The sequence below is a fragment of the Carettochelys insculpta genome, chromosome 5, assembly GCF_033958435.1.
Source record: "Carettochelys insculpta isolate YL-2023 chromosome 5, ASM3395843v1, whole genome shotgun sequence".
Lineage (NCBI taxonomy): Eukaryota > Metazoa > Chordata > Testudines > Carettochelyidae > Carettochelys > Carettochelys insculpta.
In genome coordinates, this window is record NC_134141.1 from 974,267 (window position 1) to 993,441 (window position 19,175).

The following is a 19,175-nucleotide window of genomic DNA, read 5'->3' on the forward strand; positions in this document are numbered from 1 at the left end:
GCTCTGCACATCCATCTCAGATTTATTCTAAAGGGTTCCTGCAACTTTCTGGGTCAGAAGTGACTTGCCTGACTTCTTAGCCTGGGTATTTCAGATATTCACTGGCCTCTGTAAGGTCTCTAACAACAATACCTACCAACTGACTGACAATTATTAAAAACAAACAGTGCTTGGAGCTCAAACACATCCTGCCCTTCATAAAAATGTGCCTGGCTGAAGGCACCCAACTAGCCAGACCAGACCAGGGCACAGCCAAACAGACTAGGGAAACACACACCACGTTTAGCCCAACGCCCAGCAGCTGGCTCTGGGGCTGCCTCAAGCTGTGATCTGAACGGCTCTCCGGAAAGCAAGTTTCAGAGGCAGGTGCAGCCCCTCTATTGACCTTGGAAACACAAGAGCACAGCACCTCACCTCTGCCCCGGCTCACAACCTCCTCTCAGGCAGTGCCGACCTTCCCGCATCCCAGTCCTCCCGCAGAGCTCCCACCTGCACCTAGCTTCCATCCCAGATCTTGCACCGCTCCCAGTAACCTCACAGAAGAGCGCGGCCCCTCACCAAAAACTTTTGTCCACCCCAAGTTCAGAATCCTCTAAGGGGCTGCTGGGCCTGGACAGCAAACCATGGCCACTTAGACCCACTGGGGCCCACGACACAAATTAAGCAGTGGAGGCCAGCTCCCTGGGTACTCTGGTCTGGGAGCACCCACGGACCTCCCCCACCCCTGGAACGTGGGAAGTCAGCACGTTCACCGTCCCTCCCTTGGGGAACAGCCCCTGGCTGCTGGGAAGTACAGCCTCCCCACCAGCTGCGTAACAGCTCCCTTGTCAGTTAAGCCACCCTGACACCCCCCATCCCACCCCAGGGCTGTCCCTCCTCCTGTGCCTGGGCAAAGGGGCTCCAAGGCTCACCAACCAGCCGGCTGGAGGAGTGTGAACTTGGTGTTCCCAGAACCTGGGGTGCAGCTGGCACAGAGCAGCAGCCCAACAACTGATGTGTCCACGGGAGGGGCAGGGCAGGGCCTGATTTTTCAGAGGTGGAACATCTCTGCATTTTCTGCCCGTCTGCCTGGCTGGCTACAAGCCGGCTGGGCAGGGTGCTGGCGCAGTGTGGGTATGCAGGTGCTGAGAGCCATGGAACACAGTAGTAATCTCTGCACATGGTGGGAACCACTTCAAGGCAGGGGTGAAGCAGTGCCACCAGCACCCCGAATTCCAGCATCTGTGCCACTGCGGGAGCTGGGCAGGTTGGGGCTGTCACCTTACCAGCGAGAGAGTCCCCAGTCTCTCCCCCTGCCCCATGAGAGCAGGAGTCCCTAGGCCTGCCCCACACCGGAAGGGGGACCTCCCCACACCGCCTGGAGAGATGTGTGACTGCTCTCACTGCCTGAGGAGTCAGTCACACCTGAGCAGCCTGGCTTTCAGCATCATACTCGAGTGTCAAGTCAACTGAGAAGATAAAGGGCACATTTTCAGACTGCTGCTGCAGGGAGGGGTCTGTTTCAGCTCTTGGCAGGAGGAGCATGGCTACTGGCCCACAGAGCAGCGGGGCAAGAGGAAAGGTCATGCACAGCACACAGAGAACCAGTGCTCCTTTGGGAAAGGGGCCTAGCAAGGAGACAGCATGGAAACCCAGAGCTCTCAGCGTGGAAGGTCAACCAGTGCTATTTCTGTCCTGTGCCTGACAGCAGGGTCAGCGACGCTACAGGAACTGGAAAGAACAAAGACTGTGGTGCCACAGCTGTTAAGAAGCAGCACACAGCCAGAACGTGTCTAAATTTAGGCAGCACAAAGAAGCAACTGCATGGTGTGTCTCTCAACATGAAACAGAAAGTCACAAGCTGCTGTGCATGGTACTTCACGGGCAGGCCGCTTTTCACTTTCCCTCCCACAAGTGGTTACCCTGAAAGAGAGGGAAGGATTTACAGCACTGCTGGAGGTGCTCTGGCAAAAACAGGGAAAGCGTCATCTCTCTGCTCTTAATAGCACTTTGTCTGGTTTAGATGGGTCTGCAATCTGTGGCTCTGGAGTCGCGTGTGGCTCTTTAAGAACTTCTTTGTGGCTCCCAAGGCTATAACTGCAAAATAAAAAACCCTCCTGATTATTTTCAATAAATGGTGAATGTCTAAAAGCCCAACAATGAACAATGTATCTCTAAATAGCAAACAATATCTGATCTCGAAACGTTGGATAATTCCCCCAGTGTCCTCTGGAGAGAGAGAAGGTTTGGGAGTGAAAGTCAGGAAGACAGTGGTACAAACACACGTAAACGGTGAGCCAATAGAACATGTAAAAAGTTTGTGAATGTCCTGCAGTAAACCTATATCACATTACAAATCATCGTGTGTGTGCTGTTCTTAAAATAGGGGTACAAAAGTCTGATTTGACATTAGTTATTAAGGACTGTCTCATATAGCTCAGCGGTTTGAACATTGGCCTTGTTAAGTCAGGCTTGTGAGCTCAAGCCTTGAGGAGGCCATTTAGGGTCTGGGGCACATAGATGTAAAAAATCTGTTAGGGATGGTGCTTGGTCCTGCCAAGAGAGCAGGGGACTGGACTTCATGATCTCTTGAGGCCCTGTGAGGTATGCACTACAGATCTTGGATTATTGAGTTTTTTTACCAAACTGGAAAAAATTGCTCTTCTTGCTGTTTTGGTTGCCAAAACCTGGTTCAGGAGGATTTCAGACTAAAGGCACTGAGTGACTGACACTGCATCGGCTCTGGCTGATACACAACATTCAAACTACAGTCTCTGTTTTCTTTTCCCCCTCGAAGTCCGACTCCCAACCACCACTGTAACACGAGTGGGCATTGGCAATACGGAAGGTTTACATTCTGACGTGGGCATTTTCAGTAAAAATCACAGACAGGTCACAGGCAGCAACAAAGATCCATGGAAGCCCCTCATGGATTCTGCGACTTTGTGACCTTCATGCCATTAGCCTTAGCAGCAATGCCCAGTACTCTCACCCACCCAGGTAACTGCAGCTGGCTGGAGGAATGTCAATGGGATCAGACTGTCAGAATGTGCAGGCTCCTCACCCACGGGCTGTTTCCTGAACTGGACGTGCAGCGGTGCTGTGGCAGGGGGGTCCCAGGGTATGAGAGAGGCAAGAGGGATGAGGCAATATCTTCTATCTGACCCACTTCTGTGGGTCGAATGTGTTTCACCTCAAATTTAGCTGACTTCTGAGCACATTTCCCAGCTTTCAAGAGGAGCCAGTTCTGTGCAAGCCGAAAGTCTTGTCGCTCACCAGCCGCAGGCGGCCCAAAGAACTGCCTCATCAGCCTTGTCTCACGAAATGGTAAACCTGTTGCCAGAACTTCATTTTCGAAGCAAACTCAGGAGAGAAATGTTCTACCATTGTCCAACCCTCTCATTCCCACCTGCCCGGCCCAGATGCACTCGCACAGACAAGCCCGCTGAGGAGCTGCCGTGGGAACGGGAGGGGCTTGCTCTGGGGGAAAGAAGGTGGGAGCTGAGAGAGTTTGGAGGGGGGGGAGGTTGGAGAGAGAAGTGGGAGCAAAGATTGTGTGTGGAGCAGCCCCAGGGAACCCATCAGAGCCAGCCGATCTCTGGCTCCCCACAGGTCAGAGGAGGCCGGAAGTGGGACTGGGCGGGGTTTCATGAGGCAATATGGTCAGAATGGGACCAGACCAGGGCAGAGGGCTGTTTGGTGCAGTTGTGGGGCAGGGGAGGAGGCACACGCAGCCCCAGAGGAGCTGAGCTCCAACGAGCGCCAATAGGGGCAGCAGAAGAAAGTTGCTCTCCACCCCCCGCCCATCCTTGAGTCCCAGATAGAAGCCCTGCACTCATTCTTCCGTGCTGCCCACACAGACTGGCTGCCTACTCACAACCCCTCAGTACAGCCCTGCACCTCACCTTGTCAACCCCAGCACCCTACTGCTCTGGCTCCCAGCCCTGCCCGTGCACCTGTCTGTACCCTGCGTCTGCTCTCAGGCGAAGGGCTGGCACGGTGCACGCCAGGGCTGGCTGGCTGCCAGGCAGCTCTGCCAGGGCACCTGCTGAGGAGGCTGGGGGCTGTGAGGGGAGGCATGTCCAGCATGGCTACTGACCACGCTGCTGATTTATGGGTGTCAGTGGACACCCTGCTAGGAGATGACCCCGCGTGAGATTCCTGAGGGAGGGTTTGGCAGGGGAGTATTAACTGATGCTGGGGCGGTCCAGGGCTGAATATGCCCATCAAAGGACCTTCCACTCTGCCTCTGGGGGTTTATTCCACAGGCAGATGAATTCATCACGACATTCAGCTGACACATTCCCCCTTCATTTCATCCCATTAACCCTACTTATAACCACTCCAGTTGCACCCCAGCAGGTCTCTGCACCCTGGTGCTTACAGCCTTCCCATATGTGCAGAGGGAGAGGGGCTGATGCGTGGGCCTGGTAAGCCAGGGTCATGAGTGGAGGGGAACATCTCTGAATCATCAGCACAGAGACTGCTGCAGACTACAGCAGTGGGTCGGGTCAGCCCAGCCAGGGATAGGGCCCACTGGGACTGCGGCTAGAGAAATGGGAAGTGCCACCAGGAAGGGAGAAGGGAAGAGGCCCAAGGAGGGGAGAGAGAAGAACAGTGCTGCGAGCTGTGGGAGGACAAGGGAGGCATGAGCAATGCTTTCACACGGGTTGAGGACGGCAGAGCTGCAGTCTTCCTGGTGCTACCGTCTCTCACTCATGCCCCAGTGCTTCCAAGAGTCTGGGCTGGTTCTAGGTGACCACATCTGGCTCCAGTGTCAGTCAGGCCCCTGCCCTGCCCTGCCCCCAGCCAGGGCTGAGAACAGCTGTCACACCAGCGGGATCATGACCAGCAGCTCTGCCTCCGTGGCAGACATGGCTGTTTCCATCGGGGACAGGTGGCCACGCTCTTGCTCATCCAGACTAACTCACGCAGCATGAGGATCTTGGTGCTGCCCCTGCAGTGTGTGTTACGGACAAAGCCCGGCACAGCCGTACCTCTCTTTTCTCCTGTGAAAGGAACCAGGTCTTCTCGGTCTTTAACGTCTTTTGCCTGCTTTTCCAGGTGCTCCAGAAGCTCCTCCCTTCTGAATGGGCCAGTCGGCATCTTTTTGGTCTGGTCTCTCTGCCTGAGTCCCACTGGCAGCAGATCATTCTGGATTCAAAGAGCAAGACACTGAGATCAATTATTCTGATTAAAACAAGTGACCTCCACAGTCATTGTCCCCCTCTCTCTCTTTTACTGACCTGTTTTCTTCCTGCACATCAGCCAACCTGCCTTGCAAATGAGCTCATGGTCAAACTCCAAATTTACATAGTTGGAGGCATACATCTTCTAGAGCTGGAAGGGACCTTGGGAGGTCATCTAGTCCAGTCCCCTGCCCTCTTGGCAGGACCAAACAGCATCCCTGGTATCTATTCGCCCCAATCCCTAAATGGTCTCCTCAAGGATTGAGCTCACACCCCTGGGTTTAGCAGGCCAGTGCTCAAACCACTGAGCTACCCCTCCCCCCTAAAACAAGCCTCCTCCCACAGACAGCTTGAACCCACAATCACTGGCTTAGCAAACCAATGCATTATCCCTTAGGTGACAGGAGCCTTAAAAACATGCACCAGCCCCCCAGCTGCCTAATTGTGGCATTGCAATAGACTCTGTGAATATTTGTCTTCTTGGCTCTCTGCCACAGCCCCCAGCCACTGAGCCTGGACGTTCTCTCACCCTCCATTTAAGCTGTAATTGTCTTTGCCTGACCTATAGTCCCAGCTTACTACCTTAACCTATTTATTTATCAAGGGCCAAATCCTGCACTCACTTGACTCATGCAACGAGAGAGAGCACCATTGGTTTCCCCCATCCTCATCTGTCAGTTCCTTGCTCAGGCTGAGGATTGAGAGAACAGGACCATGCAGGAAGGAACCTGCTGCTCAGAGGGTGCTAAGGGTGACAGCACTGAGATCTGCAGCCCGGGTAGGCTGGGCTTGCCTCTCTCCAAGGCCTATTTTTGAGGTAAGCTGGCTAGGCCCAGACACTGAGCAGATTTGGGGTTTGAGATATATCCAGTGTGAAAAGATGCACGTTCGGGAATTACATGGAGTAACAAGAAAAGAGTGCCAGGAAAAGAAAATCTCCTGAAAGGAAATGACATGACATTTGTACTGTGCGGTGTCATGTGTTCCCATCCCCAAAGTTCTGCATAGCTCTGTGAGCGAGCCAGCCCCCTGCAAGGCTCTGTGGGGCAGGTTATGTTAGAAATATTGCACTTATTGTTTTAGTGCAGAATAAAAATATTATGGATATTATGGCTTTTTAACAGTAGCTGTGTAGTAATGCAGCGGTGCACTTAAGCACATGCTTACATTTAAGCACAGGCTAATCCCACTGAAGTCAAGAGGATTACTGCCTGCTTGAAATGAAATGAGCAATTGAGTGCTTTACTGGAACTGGGCCAAAATATACATAATATGAAGTCTTAGGAAATGGGAGCAAGAGATTGCTCTTCCCAAAGTTTGCCTAATAAACTAACTCTTTAGTTGCTAACTGATTTAAAAGATAGAAAGCTAAAAGCTCATGCAGCTTAACATGAGCATCACATTCAGTCCCAACTATGTGACTATGCAGCAGCAGTAGCTTGCTGAATTGCAAGGCACTGATCGGCATGCCCTTGGTACAGCTCTACTCTTGCCAGTCTCAGGCCTGACGCCTCGAGGAGCCACAATCCACACTCTTTACCCCAGCTGCTCTGCACTGGATCTTTGCCCAACGTTTTCTTGGATCAGTAGCTTTCCCAGGCCATGCTCCGATTTAGCCTCACTAGCAGAAGCAGTGAGTATAATCCAGGAAGATCACTGAGCGGCCGATTGTTCTTTGTCTGTATCATGTCACTGGCACCTTTAATCTCCAGGGTAATCTGCGCAACTCATGGCTCTCCCATGGGATATTAGATGGGCATAAGAGGCAGAGTTCTCATCACACTGTACCTCCCCACTTCTCAGTATTGGAACAATATCTCTGCCAGAGTGTGGGTATAAAATATTGTTTCTAACAGCTGGCACCACTGAACTGCCTTTCACCCAGACACCCGCCATTTGTACACATGGAACTCCCCGAGAGTCAGCTCAGCACACACCCTGCCTGGCCTGCAGGGCTCTGCAGAAAGCAAGCAAGTCGAGTAGTGAAAATGGGCCAGGTTTCAACGTTCGGATTTGTTCCGATGTGGAACGAAAACAAAACTTTTTTGAAACGTTCTGCAAAAAGCACAAGAGAGAAACGCTCAACCCCAGCGCCACCAGCAGCCAGTGGGGAGGGCAGTACCCCAGCCATTAGGTCCCAGAGACTCATTCTCACCCGCCCAAAGAAGAGTAAATAGGGCGATATAATGGAGAAGCTCCACTGGGAGCCATTCCCCGATTCCCGGCCAGAGAGCACCACTGTGATCATCCAGCATGGTCTGTGGGACCTGCCCCAAAATAACTCCTTGAGCAAACTGAGAGAGAAACCTCCTGAGCTGCTCTCCCAGCAGTCAGTGACGGAGATTCCAGCACCATGCGTGGTCACTTGTTGCACAGGTTGAAAGCATCGTTAAAGCCGTACGCCTTGCTCCCAGTCTGAATTCGTCTGGCGTCTGCTTCCAGCCACTGGATCGTGACACAGCCCCACTTGCTCCACGCTCCCAAGGGAGTGGCAGTGGGCAGAGCCTGCACGGCCCCCTTCCCTGAAGGGCACTGGACTTGTGTGAAGAGACCAGCCCTCCCTCCTCCAGAGCTGTGCCAGCTAAGTGCCCCATCCCTTGCTCCCTTTTGCCATACCGTGCCAGCTCCTGCACCCTCCCTCCCGCCCGGACCTCCCACCCCAAGGTCCTCCTGTACCCTCCCTCCCTTCCTGACCCCAGACTCCCAGCTGATCCTGCAAACCCCACCCCACACCTCCACCCTGTCCCTGAACCCCTTCCTGTGCTGGCCCTGCACCCCCACTCCAGTCTGCTCATGCACTCCCCTACCACTCGCCCAGTCCCCGCCCCCCTGCCCCACTCATGGCAGCCCCTCACACATCATGTACCCCTCACTTCTGGCCCTATGAGAGCCCTGGGCCCCCAGAAGAGTTTATCCAACCCCGATAAGCCTGAGCCTCTCACCCCTCCCCGTGGGGCTGGACCTTGAGGGCAGGGAGAGGAGGGCTTTTCTACACATTTGTGAAGATTTTTTTATGCTTCTCACTTGTGTGTGGCCCCCGACTAACCCTTCTGTGGGTCAGTGACCCCAACTCAACGGAGGTTCTCCACCCCGAAGTAAACAGTTGAGCTCCTGGAGTCTATCACTATGGGTGTGTTCACACTGCAAAGAAATGCCCAGAGCACTGAGATTTGGAGCCAGGTCAAATGACTCAGGTCTGTGGGGCTCAGGCTGTGTGGCTAACAACAGAAGCGTGGACATTCCCACTCGAGCTGGAGCTTATATCAACCAAAGTGGAATCACATCAAAACCGTAATTAGTTAGTCTGACAGGATCTATTTTCCATGAACTCATATCGATTGGCATTAATCATATTACCCTTATTTTAATTCTTCATTAATAAATTCTTCTAACAGCTGCTATATCTTCTGGCCTGCGAGTGATGTCTTAGGCTGTCTACACTTGCATTCCTCGTTTGAAAGAGGTATGCAAATGAGGTAAATCGAAAATGCACGTGAGGTACAAATTTGCATATATGAAACCTCATTTGCATATTCTTATTTCGAAATAGCTTCTTTTGAAAGAAGAAAACCAGTGTAGAGGCAGCTCTTTTGAAAGTAAACCCCGTCTTCAAAAGAATCCTCCTTCCCATAAAAAAAGGGAAGAAGGATTCTTTTGAAGATGGGGTTTACTTTCAAAAGAGCTGCGTCTACACTGCTTTTCTTCTTTCAAAAGAATCTATTTCAAAATAAGAATATGCAAATGAGGTTTCGTATATGCAAATTTGTACCTCACGTGCATTTCCGATTTACCTCATTTGCATACCTCTTTCAAACGAGGAATGCAAGTGTAGACACAGTCATATTGATAGGCCTATACTTATGCAACTCAACCCATTTACCTTTTTAAAATACTGCTGTAACAGTATAACCAATGGGGCTTCTCTATAGCCATGCAAATTAAATCTGATGCCAGTACAACTAAATGATAAAAGATGCCAGCTCAGACGACGCCAGGATAAACAAGGTCCGCAACACCAATCGAGTGATCGGGGCTGGGTCAATAAGTTGGCTACTAAAAGAAAACCTACAATTAACACATATACTATCCATTGGAACATGGAACGTCTGAACACTGTGGGCCACTGGAAAGTCAGAGCTGCTTCAGAAGGAGATGGAGAGATACCAATACGATACACTTGGACTGGTGGAGATGCGTTGGACGGCATTGGGAGAGATGTGCAGTTGCAAAGTCATGTGGTCAGGGAACAAAATGAAGCATGAGACAGGAGTCAGATTCCTTCTTAGCAAAAGAGCTAGAGGAGCATTGTTAGGATACAAACCGGTGAGTGCAAGAATGATGGTAGTGAGATTCAAAGAAAAACTGTTCAACATCTCAGTCATTCAGAAGTATGTACCCATGTCAGACAGTACAGAGGAAGAGATTGAGCTATTCTATAAAGACTTGACAAAGACGCTGAAGGAGATACTGAAGAGAAAGGTTGGGAGAGAGTCGTGGGAAGGTTTGGATACGGAGAAAGAAACGAACAAGGTGAGAAACTACTAGAGTTTGCTACAGAGCACGAGATGATCTGCAACATGGGATTCCAACAAAAGGACTATAGGAAGTGGACATGGCAATCAAATGATGGGAAATCCAAGCACATGATGGATATGATTTTGATAAGAAGATGGGTAACATCAGTACCGAACCTTCCAATGAGCAGATATCGACTTGGACCACAGTCTGCTGACTGCAAACATCAAGATAAAACTCAAGCGTAAGCCAGTTTAAGAAGAGAAGAGACATGGCAAGGCAAAGCAAGGAAGAAATAGGAAATGCGTACAGAGCAGCACTCGAAGGGAAGATTAGGAATGCAGCCACAGAGAAAGACCCAGATAAGAAAGCCGAAGGGATAGTCATGGCGATACAAGAGGCAATTGAGCAAACTGTTCTGGAAGAAGAGAAGATCAATAAGAAGTGGATTACGCAGGCGACACTGAAGTTAGTCCAAAAGAAGAGATCAGTGAAGATCAGAAGGGATGTTCCTGAGAGGGCAGAACAGCAACATAGGGCAAAATGCAAAGAGATAAGGAAAGTGGCCAGAAAGGATAAGGCAAAATGATGAGAGGAGCAGTGTGAAGATACAGAGATGTATCATGGTGAACGTAAGACCAGGGAGGTGTATAAAATGATTAGGAATATTAATGGGATGTGGCAACCGAAGCAGATGGCATTCAAAGATGAGAACGATGAGGTGCTCATGAACAAGGAGAAGGCTGTCCAGTGATGGACGAGATATTGCACCGATCTACACAAAGTACAGTTGGACCCGAGTGTCTCAGAGGGACTGATCAAAGAACTGAAAGAGATATCTCCGCTGAGCATCAAGAGCGAGACCGATATTTCGAAGGAGGAAGTAAAAAGAACAGTGAAATGAGTAAAGAATAGGAGCCCTGGAAATGATAAGATCACAGGAGAGATGAGCAAATACAGTGGAGAAAGTATGATTTGGGAAATACACCGACTATGTAACATATGATGGAAAGAAGGGAAGGCACCTAAGGAATGGACAAGATCCATGCTAGTGGCAATACACAAGAAAGAAAATACATTGGAGTAGAGAACTACAGAACGATTACCCTAACGAGTCATCTAGGCAAGGTGCTGATGATGATGCTGACGGAGAAACTAAGACTGCAGATAGAAGAACATCTAGCGGATAAGCAAGCAGGGTTCGGGAAAGATAGAACTACCACACAGCAGATATTTGCACTAAGACTGATTGCACAGAAAGCTTGATGAACAAACAAGAACACACACACATATATATGTATATATGTGCTTCATCGATTTTCAGGAGGCATTTGACAGTATAGATCAGAAAGTGACTTAGGCTGTGTTGGAGTTGTATGGAGCGCATAGCAGACCGATATGGTTGTTGAAGGATACCAGCAACAATGGGGAGACAGCAGTGGGAACTTCCAGGGACTTGGGAAGATGGCTTAGAACAAGTAGAGGTACGAGACAAGGAGACTCATTATCGCCAAGTATCTTCATCACACAGGTAGAAAGAGTGATGGACAATATCAAGGAAGAGGTAGAAGGGATATCTGTGCACGGGAAAATAATTAACAATTTGAGGTTTGTGGATGATATCGTTATCGTTGAGGAAAATGAGGAGAAGCTAGCGAAAACGGCGCAGGTGCTAAACGAGGAAGGGAAGCAGTATGGATTGATTATGAGCATTAATAAAACAAAAACAATGGTATTTGGAAATAAGGAAATAGGAAGGAAGATCAGTGTAGATGGGATTGAACTAGAGAACGTAGAGAAGTTCACATATCTGGGGAGAAACATAACGTATGATCTAGACTGTAAGAAAGAAATAGCAACTAGAATAGCAAAAGCAAGAGCGAGTTTGAAGGCGATGGTTAAGATCTGGAAAAGCAAAGCGATTAGCTTAGGAATGAAGCCAAACTTCTTGAAAATGTGTATTCAGCAGCATGTTGTACGGACATGAGACATGGGTGATAATGAAAGATTCGAAAAGAAGAATATTGACGTTCGAGAGGAGTTGTTATAGAAAGATCCTGAGAATAGGATGGATGCAGAAGGTCACCAACCAAGAATTATATAGGAAGATACAGACAAAAGAGAACCTACTGCAGAAGCTTACACAACAGAAGTTGCACTTATTCGGGCATATCTGCACAATGAACGATGAACGAAAAATCAAGATCTTGGTATTCGGTATAATGGACGGTTCCAATAGGAGAGCCAGACCCACAGAGAATGGGTAAATGATACCGTAGACCGTTGTGGAGCTAGTCTACAGAAACTAAGCCACTCTGCACTGGACAGGGAAAGATGGAAGGAAATAGTGAGGGAGGCATCAGACCCCAATGGGTGCTGAGCCCACGGTTACTGAGGATGATGATGATGATGATGATGATGATGGCTCACCCCCCAAGACCAGCACTGCCAGACACTAAGGTGCAGCAACCAGCATCCAGAGAGTGACTTTGTCTGTCCCAACAGGGGAAGGCTTTGCCTGCCTTGTCAGGACTGGTGACAACGACACTGAGTGCTTAGCATGTACTCTGCTTTCTTGGTAACTGTCAATAAATAGAGAACAAGACTATTACTGTGTAAGTCTTTTTCAGTGGCACAGATCCTGCAGACCCACAGGGAATTACACCCTGAGCCCTAGGAACTGAGTAAGGATGGGAGTTTAAATTAATAGGGTCATGCCTTGAGCCCTACAGACTGGATAAAGGTGTGTGCATCCCTAAAGTGAAGAGATAAAGAAATCTGTGTGGATAACATTGCCACAGTATTCAGCTGTTTTAAAATTCTTGGATTGTTGTTATCCAGACCTACTCATTTTAAAATGTCTATCTTTAGCAGTTATTTATCACCCTACTAAAATACTAATGGAATGAAGAGAGTGCTACAATATGACATTTTACCCGCTTTTCCCAAGAAATACAGGACAGAACTATTTATTGAACATATATGCCTTTTCTGCAGGGGTGGTGAACTGTTTTTCAGGTCAGGGGCCACTAACCCACAGACAAATCAGTCAGTGAGAAGAAGAAGAAAAAATAGCCCCGACTGTAAAACTACAACGAAAAAAGAAGAAAAATGCCCTCATTTCCTTCGCACACCAGCCCCAGATGGTTTCAGGAAATGAAAAAGGAGATCAGCAGATTAAAAAAATGTAAATACTGACAGATTCACCACAAACGACATTAAAGTTTGTTTAAATTACTCAGAATTTATCATCTCTAGAAGTAAGTTAAAATCTACTTACATCCGGGTCTAGTTCTTCCAGTTCATTCTCTAGTGTCCTGAGCTCTTCTTCTGTTAACGCACTAAGGATCTTATCCTCATCCAGATCGCGATATTTCTCCAATTCCTGTCTGTATGACATTTTAGGGAAAGCTCAGGTTTTAAATTTTCACGCAGTATGCTCAAGCGTGACCTAGAATAAAAAAGGGCAAAGTGAAAACTTAGATGGCAGCACTACTGTTATTAAAATGCAAAATATTCTTCAAATGTGTAGCCATGGCTCTATAACGAGCAAGTAAAAGGCCAGCATGATCTCATGTTCTGACTGCTATTACCACCGGGAAGCTGTTGGGATGTTCTGAGCATTACTGAGCAAAAAGGTCAGCTCCCTGACTACGGCACTAGGCAATGCAGTTCAGGAAGGACATGGGCAGCCCTCGGTGGGGAAAGAACAGGTTAAAAGCTATTCAGAAAAGCTAGAGGCACACAAATCCATGGGTCCAGATTTAATGCATCCAAGGGTACTGAGGGAATTGGCAAATGTCATAGCAAAGCCTTTGGCTGCTATCTTTGAAAACTCGTGAAGATCAGGAGAGATCCTGGATGACTGGAAAAAGGCAAATGTAGTGCCCATCTTTAAAAAAGGAAAGAAGGACAATTCAGGGAACTATAGACCCATCAGCCTTACCTCAATCCCTGGGAAAATAATGGAGGGGATCCTCAAGGAATCCATTTTGGAGCACTTGGAAGAGGGGAAAGTGATCAAAAGTAGCCAGCATGGATTCAACAAGGACAAGGAACCTCACCAATCTGATTAGCTTCTATGATGAGGTAACAGGCTCTGTGGACATGGGGAAGTCAATGGATGTGATATACCTTGACTTTAGCAAAGCTTTCGATACAGTCTCCCACAATATTCTTGTCCATAAGTAAAGGAAGTATGGATTGGATCTATGGACTGTAAGGTAGATAGAAAGCTGGCTAGATGGTCGGGCCCAATGGGTAGTGATCAATGGCTCAATGTCGGGATGGTGGTCAGTTTCTAGTGGGGTGCCCCAAGGATCAGTTCTAGGGCCAGTGCCGTTCAACAACTTTATTAATAACCTGGATGAGGGGATGGATTGCACCCTTAGCAAATTTGCAGATGACACTAAGGTCGGGGGTCAGGTAGATTCACTGGAGGGCAGAGATAGGGCCCAGAGTGATCTAGATAAATTGGAGGATTGGGCCAAAAGAAATTTGATGAGGTTGAACAAGAACAAGTGCAGAGTCCTGCACTTGGGACAGAAGAATCCCAAGTATTGTTACTGGTTGGGGACTGACTGGCTAAGCAGCAGGGCAGCAGAAAAGGACCTGGGGATTACAGTGGATGAGAGGCTGGATATGTCAACAGTGTGCCCTGGTAGCCAAGAAGGTTAATGACATATCGGGGTTCATTAGGAGAAGCATTTCCAGCAGATCTGGAGAACTTATTTTTCCTCTCTACTCAGCACTGGTGAGACCTCATGTGGAGTGTTGTGTTCAGTTCTGGGCTCCCCAGTAGAAAAAGGATGTGGACACATTGGAGCAAGTTCAGCAGAGGGTGATGAAAATGATTAGGGGGTCTGGAGCACATGACCTATGAAAGACTCAGAGATTTGGGCTTATTTAGTTTGCAGAAGAGAAGACTGAGGGGCGATGTGATCACAGTCTTCAAGTTTCTGAAAGGGAGCTCTAAAGAGGATGGAGAGAGGCCGTACTCAGTAGTGACAGATGGCAGAACAAGGAGCAGTGGTCTGAAGTTACAGAGGGAGGTGTAGGTTGTATATTAGGGAAAATTATTTCACCATGAGTGTGGTGAAGCACTGGAATGCGTTACCAAGAGAGGTGGTGGAATCTCCATCCCTAGAGGATTTTAAGTTCCAGCTTGACACAGTCATGATTGGGATGATTTAGATGCGCTTGCTCCTGGTTTAGACAGGGGGCTGGACTAGATGACCTCCTGAGGTCCCTTCCAGCCCTAGAATTCTATGATCCTATGACTAGACATGTACTTCTGCTGATCAAGCAGAGAATATACTGACCAATATTGCCTGGGTCCATCTTTTTGACTTGAGGGACAGTAAGTGATCATTTTCACAAAGGCCCCCTCCCCATGGGTCTAATGGTGGTGTCCTTTCTCAAACCTACTAGGACTTTCCCCAGAGCCTAGCCCAGCTGACAAGCGATGTGCTAGATCGGCAGGGTCACAGCAGCATCCCACACCCCGCGAGATGCTGCACACCTTCAGCCTGTCTGGGAATCTGGCCTGAGCAGCAGCTTTTCCTTTTAAACTAACTTTCTAAATGGGAGGTGAAGAGAAAAGTCCAGAAGGGGTGATAATTTACTCCTGATGCAATCAGGAACCAGACAGACAGCATATGTAACTAACAGGCTCATCAGAGCTGAGTAAATTTTGCTGAAATGAGACACGCCATCAGGATGCATTTATCTGCATATAAAAACGAGAAGTCCTGTGCCACCTTATAGTCTAACTGATTCATTGGAGAATAAGCTTAAGTGGGCAAGGACCCACTTTGTCAGATGCATCTGACAAAGTGGGTCTTTGGCTATAAAAGTTTATGCTCCAATAAACTGGTTAGTCTATAAGATGCCACAGGACATCTCATTGTTTTTGAGGATACAGATTAACATGACTCTTCCTCTGATACTTATCTGCATGTGTGAACTGACTGGTTAATATGTTTCTAAACTTCAAGATTATTTACCTCTGAGAAGATTAACCATGGAAAATTACTAAGTGACCATATGACTTGTCAGATAACTATGAACCAGGCTTTTTCTCATGTACTCAATATAAAATGGTGATATATATAGGAAGAGGAGATGCTATCACCATTCAGCGCAGCAAATGATACATTTCAATGGAATTAACAAAATGGCCAATAAGGGAGAGTTAGCCATTAAGATTTCATTCTCTTAAAATGCCAGCTATGTGAACATGCATTATACAGATGTGAAATAATACCTAAAATGTACATGAGCATGTACCCACGCGTACCTAGACATGTTCACTTAGGTTTTCACCTAGAAAGTTTGCTTTTAATATATGAAGTTTTCAAGGCACTTCAGACCTTTCATGCAGGTCTTGCAGAAATCAGGTATATCTTTAAACATGGAAAAGATTACCTCTCTTGCCAATTTCAAGGGTGAAGAAGGGGGGCATATATTTTTGCCGCTGTCTCTCATAGCATCCGGAAGAGGATGATGTACAAGCCAATAAGTTTCAAATACTGACTCTTTTCAGTAAGCCATAATCCCACCCCTCCCTCCATGACCGTTTTACTAGCCTGCAGCTTCTTCACGTTCTCTGAATTCTTTTGTGCTTCACAGTCCTGTCCTAGCCAGACTCCGCTAGCTTTTTCCAAGGTGATCCAGGCACTTTTAGAGTCGATGTTACTACCCCACTATATTTTCATTAACCCACAACTTCCTGCCTCACAACTGCTTTTCTAAGTAGAAAAATAACCTTTGGCCTGGTCACCCAAGGGAACACTAAAGATCTCAAGTTTGGCAGCAGACTGTTAAGTTTAAGACAGTCAACTGGTCACTTTGCTTCCCACATTTGTGATCATAACACAGGTATAACAGACATTCCCTTTAAGTCTGCGGGCCCTGCACCCGTTGAACAATCCCATTTAAAAGCAGCTAAAGTTGTCCAGGTATGACAGCATCAGCTCAGGACTGATCCAGTAGGGATGAGCCACAGTTGGACTCATCTAATATTTTAAACTGCTAAACTGAGGGCAGGCACAACAAGAGCAGAAATAACATTACCAGGAAGTCCGGACAAGGGAGCACAAACTGCACTTGCATTTCCTGGATCTGGCCTTTGGATAGAACCCTAGAATCCTAGAACACTAGAACTGGATGGGACCTAGGAGGCCATCGAGTCCAGTTCCCTGCCCTCTCGGGAGGAGCAAGGACCACCTAGACCATCCCTGAGAGGTGTCTGTCTAACCTGCTCTTCAACAGCTCCAGAGATGGAGATTCCACAACCTCCCCAGGCAACTTATTCACGTTTGACCACCCTGACAGCTAGCAAGTATTTCCTAATGTCCAGCCTAAACCTCCCTCGCTGCAGTTTAAGCCCATTGCTGCTTGCTCTATCCTCAGAGCCAAGGAGAACAATTTTTCCTCCTCCTCACTGTAACCCTCTTTAAGGTACTTGAAAACTGCTATCATGTCCCCTCTACGTCTTTGCTTTTCCAAACTAAACAAGCTCGGTTCTTTCAGTCTTCCCTCAGAGCTCATGTTCTCTAGACCCTTAATCATTCTTGTTGCTCTTCTCTGGACCTTCTCCAATTTCTCCACCTTTTTCTTGAAATGTGGTGCCCAGAACAGGACACAGAACTACAACTGAGGCCTATTCAGAGCAGAGTAGAGTGGATGAATGGACCAGCTTTGGGTCCAGTGCTCCTAATCACCACTGTTCCTTATGTATCATTTACAGTGTCAAGCAACTGCTACACTATTGTGCAGACCTCACCCACCCAAGGCAGTGCTGCTACCAGCTCGCTGGCCTAAAGCAGAAGAGATTGTGGAAGGGCGTCTGTCCTTCACACATGGCCCTTGTTCCCAACCCAGCAGCAAAGCCGATCCTCTCTGCCTGCTGGGATTTGGAGAAAGTGAGAGGCCAGGGGGATTCTGAATGGGCGGAGAGTCTCATTATTATTTTAATGGTAATGTCTAGTTTGGACAGCCCTAAGGTAGCAGGCTGCCCCATCCTGCAAAGAGCTGAGTCAACAGGAGTGATGGGCACTGAGCATGTCCCAGGATTGGTGCCTGTTTCACACTGTGCCTATTTTAATGCAGGTAAATGCAGACTGCCTGATTGAGCTCCTCTGATGCCCTGACATCCGTGCTATGGCTTAAGATGAGCGTGCGAGCCTGCTGGCCTCTGCTGCCCCACGCGGGCAATGCCCATCTTGGTGGCTCGGGGCCCCATCACAACAGGGTGTAGTTTCCCACGGAGTCGCAGGCGACAGAGCCCAGCAAAGCAAGTGGCTCCGCAGCAATCTAATAGTCAGACTCCCCCAGGCAGAGAAGGAGAGGAACGGCAGGGGAGGGTGTGACTGCGGGCAGCAGCTGGGCAGGTTGCCGCTGCAGCGTGTGGCCCAGAGTCTGGCATCAGCCTCCTGCAGGTCTCAGAAGTGCCCGTGAGGTAGCAAGTGACCTGAGGCCTGGCAGCACAGAGCAAAGGTTGTAGCTGTGATGGCCACGGACAGGTGCGGAAGTGCCAGCACCTCGCACAGGTGGGAGTCAGAGCTGCCACCCCAGAGGCAGAGAAAGGGTGTGTGTGTGGGAGTCACTCCCAGCCTGCTGCGGTATTTGTCAGCGTCATGGAACAGAAGGGGCAGTGTCGAGGGCCAGAGAGAACACGCCCAGGGCACTAGCAGCGCGGACGGGAAGCAAGAGGTTTGGTTGGTGATGGCCCAGAGCCAGAGCCAATAGTCACTCTCTGACCTGCTGGCCAAATGGTCAACCCTGGCCAAGATGATGAAGGACTGCGGGTGCCCAATACAAGACATGCGGCAGGGGCCTTGTGGGGGGCTGGGGGGGTCTCTGAGCCCCCACAGTCCCAGATCCACATTGTGGTTAATGATCTCCCTGTTTGTAGCAGGTCCCTTTCCCTCGCTCTCCTTGTGAGAGGGAGTCAGAGGAATAGAAAGGCAAAGGTCTGTCTGGGGCCAGCCCTGGGGGTTTGATCGATCAGCTGCTCTATTGGCTTCAGATAGGGACCGCCTGCAGCCCCTGCTCTCAGGGCCCTCTGCTTTCTTGCTGGGCCAAGCAGCTTTGAGGGGAGTGAGACCCAGCTGATCAGTCTATAGTCAGCCATCTCCAAGCTGGGGCAGTCGTCATCCTGTTCACCACTCCCCCCCAGGGTAGGTTCTCCCTTCCTAAGCACCCCCTCCCAGCACAGCAAGCCTTACAGGTGTGCCTGGCTGGTATGCCACGCGCCCACAGGAGGTGGTCAGTCTCCTCTCCACCAGAGCTAGGTGTGGCCTTTCACAGCCAGACTTACCAAAAACCCAGGGTACAAATCTTCTGCCAGCCACTGGCCCCACCCTACTCTCTAGCTAAGCCCCCGCCAGCGGCCTAACAGAGTCTGCCCACACGGCACCTGGTCTGGTGGGCACCCAGGAAGGTGCCCACTAACTTCACTCACATGCTCTAAATCACAAAACAGTGAAG

General features: G+C 49.0%; 1 protein-coding gene across 4 annotated transcripts in view; it reads right to left on the reverse strand.

The window, feature by feature from the left end:
- The window catches only part of TMOD1 (tropomodulin 1), a 48,065-nt gene that overhangs the window by 18,175 nt on the left and 10,715 nt on the right, over positions 1–19,175 (reverse strand). For all 4 annotated transcript variants that reach the window (XM_074994494.1, XM_074994495.1, XM_074994492.1 and 1 more), the window contains exons 2-3: positions 12,964–13,134; positions 4,977–5,133 (exon numbers count right to left, since the gene is read on the reverse strand). In XM_074994494.1, the coding sequence (XP_074850595.1) occupies positions 4,977–5,133; positions 12,964–13,083 (277 nt within the window). In that variant the 5' untranslated portion in view covers positions 13,084–13,134. The remainder of the gene's footprint in view (positions 1–4,976; positions 5,134–12,963; positions 13,135–19,175) is intronic.